General features: G+C 41.3%; 1 protein-coding gene across 1 annotated transcript in view; it reads left to right on the top strand.

The window, feature by feature from the left end:
* The first annotated feature begins 832 nt into the window (after positions 1–832).
* SAV1 (salvador family WW domain containing protein 1) overlaps positions 833–6,621 on the top strand; it is a 37,068-nt gene continuing 31,279 nt past the window's right edge. Inside the window, exons 1-2 of the mRNA XM_030930007.1 lie at positions 833–1,472; positions 4,075–4,518. Coding sequence (XP_030785867.1) covers positions 1,379–1,472; positions 4,075–4,518 — 538 coding nt within the window. The 5' untranslated portion in view covers positions 833–1,378. The remainder of the gene's footprint in view (positions 1,473–4,074; positions 4,519–6,621) is intronic.

Below are 6,621 nucleotides of genomic sequence, written 5' to 3'. Positions count from 1 at the left end.
GAGACAGACCCTAGATTAAATGTCTCATTTGTTTGCTCACGGTAAAACAAAATTTGACCATCTTTTTAATCTTATGTGGTAAAAAAATTCCATGTCTTTTGTTGTGACATGTCTTAGATCTCTTGTGAGATGTTTTAGATCTCAGGGAAAGCATTCCTCATTATTAAAGCCTGAATTTGGTCACTAGCGGATGAATCCAATCTTATTTTCCAAATGTTATCCTGTACATCTGGCAGTCTTGCTAAGTTATATAGAAGGGAGTAGAGTCTATTATTTTAGATAAAAAATTCCTGCTCCCGACTTGCAGTGGTCAAAGTCCTCAAAATTCTAAGATCGTAACACATAACGTCAGGAGGAAATACTTGGCTATTAATCATACTAATGATAATGATGCAATAAAATAATTGTAATATGCTAACACCAAATGTATCTTAAAAAGAGGTACTGGAAATTCCATCTTGCATTCTTTCGTTTGTTCCTGTTATTAGAAAAACGCACTCCCTGATACTCAGTAGAGGATCAACTTATTTCTAGTTAACCAGCATGAAGGCTTCCGGCAAAACAGATGATATGATATAGTACTAGCCTGGGGGTCATGGTTAGCATTCCACATTTTTTACAGAACTGAATTCACCGGCCTTGGAAACACTAGGAAGAACACCCTCAAACACGGAAAAACGTTTTCGGGGAAAAGAGTCACTGCCTCCGTTACAAATCCCGGGAGGATACGAAAACAACAACAAAAATGTCGTGGAAAACGGCTTCACGACTTGCGCATGCTACGAGCTCCCGCTCAAAACGAAAGAGGCTTGGTCCTTCATCTTCTTAGTTGGCAGGACCTGCTTCTCGGTGAGGATGAGCGAGGACAGCCGCGGTTCGGTGGAACCGGCCCGTTAGCCGAGAGCACCGGCACCCGAGTCCCGCCCCGCAGCAGCGCCCAGAGCCGTGGTGGGGGAGGGGCAGCGGCGACCCGCGCTGCGTCGAGCTTCCCAGAATTCCCAGCGGCCGCGGGGAAAGTTTACTGGATGTAGGCGGCGGCGGCGGTAGTGGTAGCGGTTGCCCGGCGGCCCGCGGCGAACCATGGCCCTGGCCCGGCGTCGCTGGGCTTTTCTCACGGCGTCCCCGAGCAGCGTCGCAGAGCGGGCCGACTTCCGGGAAGGAACTGACCAGCGACTGAGCGGCGGCCGGCGCGCTTAGCGCCCTGAACATGAGGCAGTCCCTGCAGGCAACCCCGGGCTCCGGACAGGCGGCGGCGGAGGCGGCGGCTCGGGAGGGAAGGAGGCGGCGGCGCCGGCGGAGGTGGCGGCGGAGACGGCCGGCGCCCGGCGCGGAGCCCTAGGGAGGCAGCTCAGCGCGGCCTCGGGCCTCGTCGAGAAGGATGCTGTCCCGAAAGAAAACCAAAAACGAAGTGTCCAAGCCGGCCGAGGTGCAGGGGAAGTACGTGAAGAAGGAGACGTCGCCTCTGCTTCGGAGTGAGTGTCAGGCGGGGCGCGCCCACACCTGGCCCAGGCTGCCGGGGGCTGCAGGGATCTGGGCGGGGGCGCCGGCGGGTCCCCAGGGCTTCTCCTTCGTCGCTGGTGGCTGTGAAAGACTGGTTTTGAGATTTTCTTGTGCCTGAAGTGGTATTCGTTGATTGAAAGCCCATAAGACTAAGAAACTTGGGTTAGTCCCCCCGCGCCTAACCCCGCCAAGAGCACCCCCTAAAAATAACAGACTTCCTCGCCCCGCCTGGCAGAGAGTTGTTGGTTTTGAGTACTGGAAGAGAGACTAGAAAACACTTAAATTGCTTATAACCTAATGCTGTAGGAGTAAGAGTAATTAGACAGGGACACTTTTTACTCTTCTGGATGCGTCGAGATGTGCCTCATGTTTGCAAACATTGTGGGTGTCTCGACCGTGCTGCAAGTTGTGCAAACTCTGGGGCAGAATTCCTTAGTCCTGCTGCCGGATGCAGACTTGAGAAGGTGAAAAGCACACCGTAGTTCTTCTGGCTGCCACCCAAAGCCTCATCACTCTTACATCCCAGAGCAGAGAGCCAAAAGCCTTTGTATTTGGCTATATTCGTGAGATTCCAAAAAGGCAACTCAAAATGATTTCTATCGTGTTAGAGAAATTCCACCGCCCCCCCCCCCGCCCCACCCCCGGAAAAGTTTTTTTTTTTTTTGATAGGGTATATCCCACCCCCAACCCCCACCTCCAATCCCCCGCTACTTTTCTTCTTAATTTAAGTATTTGATTTTTGAGTTGAATCTCTTGGATTTTTAATTCTTGTGTGTTCAGGACATTTGTGAGGCATGGAGCTGGTATTTTGGTGCTCATACTGTGCTCCGGGCCCTTTGCGTGAGTTTCCTTCTTGGAAGCTGGTAGTAACCTTGTGACTTAAGTATTACCTCATATTGTAATTGGGAATGCTAGGTTTCTAGTATTTGCCCAAGATCACACAGATGGGAGAGCATGTTCTCCATTATAACCACATTGTCAGCCTTCCAGATTTATAATAGTACTTGCAATACTTTCAACAAAATATGTCAGTTGAGCATGTCAGTAACTCGAAACTTGATTTTTAAGTTTTTTTTTTTTTTTTTTAACTTGGTTTTCAGTTACACATGCCGTTAGGTTTTTGGCTGTTTTTAAGTGATAGCTTGCTGTTTGCTGCAAATAAAGTTTATCAAACATTACTTGAAATCGTGAATCATGTTTGTCACACTTTTTCTTATTATACTTTAAGTTCTGGGGTACATGTGCAGAACATGCAGTTTTGTTCATGTTTGTCACAATTAAGCAAATAACTTTTGATATACTTTGTTGTCGTTACACCAAGTGTTGAGCCTTATTTGTTCGGATATTTGTTTCTGTCCAGTGTTAGTTTCTGAAGCTTATTAATATGAATGTCTCCAATATTGTTTACTTAATGAATAATAAGAGGGTCTCCATATTCAGGTTTTTTCTTGTTTTAAAGGTATTTGCTTTCTAACTAGGAATGTCTTAAGCTGTTTTCAAGTTTCGTGTTTAAAAGTACAGTATCCTGGCCGGGCGCGGTGGCTCAAGCCTGTAATCCCAGCACTTTGGGAGGCCGAGATGGGCGGATCACAAGGTCAGGAGATCGAGATCATCCTGGCTAACCCGGTGAAACCCCGTCTCTACTAAAAAATATAAAAAACTAGCCGGGCGAGGTGGCGGGCGCTTGTAGTCCCAGCTACTCGGGAGGCTGAGGCAGGAGAATGGCGTAAACCCGGGAGGCGGAGCTTGCAGTGAGCTGAGATCCGGCCACTGCACTCCAGCCTGGGTGACAGAGTGAGACTCCGTCTCAAAAAAAAATAAATAAATAAAAATAAAAGTACAGTATCCTAAAAGCCATTGTTATATTATCTACTATTTTGAATTATAATTACATAGTTTAAGGCTTGGTTTTTTTGAGCCAATTCAACATTTGTGTGCCTCTTTGAAATGAGAGCTTTTTGTTTTCAATTTTCATACCTAAATTTTTGGTTTTCTAGCTTTTGATTACTGTGCTAGTGCTAGGTAATTCCAAGAGAAGAAAGAGCTACTAATTTTTTAATCTTTAAAGGAATCCACTTTTACATACTTGGGAGTAGCATTAAGTTCTATTTTATTTTTGAAATTGTGTTTGCTTCAAGAAAGATTTTTGGCAGTTTCTAAAATGAAGTGAGAACAACAAAATAAACTACTAGCTTAATTAACTAGAAACTATCAGTTTGTTAGATTGTTTCCTATTATACATTAATTCATGACCATGTCATTAATGTGTAGTTCACAGATAAGATTATTGGCGTTTTATCATATTATGTATGGTAGTATGCAGAATACATTTCATTCTAGCTGAGCTTTTACACATAGCACATTAATGCAAGTTACATAAATTAATTTGATTGGGAAAATATGAACCTTCTTCAATTTAAAATGCCCAAGTACCATCCTAAACCAAAATTTAAAATTGTGTTTTCTTAAGTTGACTGACATTTGATTTTGGGGTGGTAGATGTAAATGAACAACTTTGGAAAACTTTTGTTACTTACTGATGAAAGGGTAATTTTATTCCTTGTTTTATTATAGATCTTATGCCTTCATTCATCCGGCATGGTCCAACAATTCCAAGACGAACTGATATCTGTCTTCCAGATTCAAGCCCTAATGCCTTTTCAACTTCTGGAGATGGAGTAGTTTCAAGAAACCAGAGTTTCCTTAGAACTCCAATTCAGAGAACACCTCATGAAATAATGAGAAGAGAAAGCAACAGATTATCTGCACCTTCTTATCTTGCCAGAAGTCTAGCAGATGTCCCTAGAGAGTATGGTTCTTCTCAGTCTTTTGTAACGGAAGTTAGTTTTGCTGTTGAAAATGGAGACTCTGGTTCCCGATATTATTATTCAGACAATTTTTTTGATGGTCAGAGAAAGCAGCCACTTGGAGATCGTGCACATGAAGACTACAGATATTATGAATACAACCATGATCTCTTCCAAAGAATGCCACAGAATCAGGGGAGGCATGCTTCAGGTACCTTAACATTATAAATAATATAGTAGTTTATTGCCATGTCAATTAAAAAGATGTTCTTTTCTAGATTTTCTTGGGACGCGAACAAATATTACTAGCGAAATTTTTTCCACTTTGCTAGTCCTGCTTAAGCCTGTGTGCAAATAGTTGTTAATCTACACTGAATGGAAGAGGCCTTGTGTCCATTTATTTTATTAACTCATGTTATATAAACCTGGTACTTATCTCAAAGCTGTCTAGACTCTTCATGCTGTGTGTGACACTTGAAAACCTAGAGAATTTAATGTCTCCAGTTGGTCTGAATTTAGGTTTAGGTTTGGTAGAATAATGGGAAGGGTAAGTCTTCAGAGACACTTGACAAACTTGGGAAAGGAAAGCAGAATAGGAACAACTGGGCATGCTCAGTGATACCCTGAGCAACCACATTACTTCACTAGATCCTGCACTTTTTCTCTGAACAAAAAGTAGTTCAAGAATTATTTCCTGAGTTGATCAAAAAGACTTGTCATATGGTTAATTGTGTGTTGAGCATGTCTTTATTCTTTTTGTAACAGACAAAAAATATTACCATTTAATTAAGGAAAAGAAGGTTCTTTCCGTATCTCCTGACTTGGAAATACTTCTGAAAGGAGCAGAAGAGATTGGAGCAATGTACAGTTCTACTTTATTCCTAAAGTCCTGGTTTTACTAGATAAAATGAAGCGAGATGAAAATTAAACTTCCTTGTCCGATTGTTTTTTTCTACCGAGTTATAGACTTTAAATTTTGGCAGGATAAACATAAAATGTGAGACAGATTTGCTTTTTGGCTCACATAACTTCAAATAAGGCGACTTAAAAATGGTTTGGAGCATTAGTATTTTGACTGCAGAAAAAATTTATTCATTTAGTATTAACTGTTTATGTGTCTAGCGTTTTCCTTGGGTCTGTTGGTCTCTGCTTTCTGGTACCTTATTTGTCTGGTACCTTATTTGTCTGGTACCTTATTTGGAGAAACAAAACCAATTTATACACAATGGTCACAGAACAATTGTTATACTTTGTGATACTAACTGTAAGTGCAACAGGGAATCAGAAGAGAGATCAGTATGGGCTGGAATACTTAAAGAGATGATTCATGGAAGAGGTAGGACTTGGACTGGGCCTTGAGCTTGGTCTTTAACACGGGCTAGAAGAAGGACATTTTACGTGGAAAATTGGGAAGAGTACAATGAAAACAGAGTAGGCATGGTTTAAATCTAAGGAACGGTGTAGTTCTGCCTGGTTTGAAGAAATAAGATGTAAGGTCGAGTGGAGATTTGTGGTTCAACAGTAGGCTTAGATTTGAGTCAAGTGGAAGCTCTTGCACATTTTGAAAGACAAGTGATTTTATGAAAGCAGTGTTTAGAGATTAGTTTTGTACTAGAATTAAGGGTAGATTCCTAGAGAAAAGAGGATTGCAGGTACCAGTGGATACCAGTGGTAATAGGAAAAGGCAAATCTAGGACTCTTGAAGGAAAAATGAGAATTAGAGTTTAGGAGAAAGCAAATCACTGAAGTTTTAAAAATAATGTGGACTAGTTGGTAAGAACAACTTATTTTAGAAAGCTGACATCAGAGTCTTACCGGAACATTGAAGAGGAGAGGTTTTCTAGGCATGTGGAAATGCAGTAAGAGGCATGGGTAAGCACCTTTTAGTTTTTAAAGAATTAGGTTAAAGAATTAGCTGCATGCTTGAGTGTTTATTTTGGTTATTTCTGATATGCATTTCTGAACCTCGGGAATAATTTGTTATCTAACTAAAATAGTAAGTTTAATAGTAAGTTTTTCATTTCTATTTTCTTCTAGAATAATAACTGCTTATTATAGGAAATTTGCAAAATGCAGAAACATAAAGGCAAAGTACCTCTCCACCAGAGATCCTCTTAGTATGTTATTTTCTTCATCTTTTTCCATGCCAAATTCTTTTTTTACATGGATGTGATTATACAATATTTTGTACAGTTTTCTGTTCTTTTTACTTGAATGATTTTCTTCATGTTGTATACTTTTTACGAGGGATTTTAATGACTGCGTAATCTTCCATTTGGTGCATATTCAGTGGTTAATGAGGACTTGACCTATA

This window comes from Rhinopithecus roxellana, chromosome 5 (genome assembly GCF_007565055.1).
Source record: "Rhinopithecus roxellana isolate Shanxi Qingling chromosome 5, ASM756505v1, whole genome shotgun sequence".
Lineage (NCBI taxonomy): Eukaryota > Metazoa > Chordata > Mammalia > Primates > Cercopithecidae > Rhinopithecus > Rhinopithecus roxellana.
The sequence above is the reverse complement of the archived record's forward strand: the minus strand, read 5'-3'. Positions and strand labels throughout refer to the sequence as shown.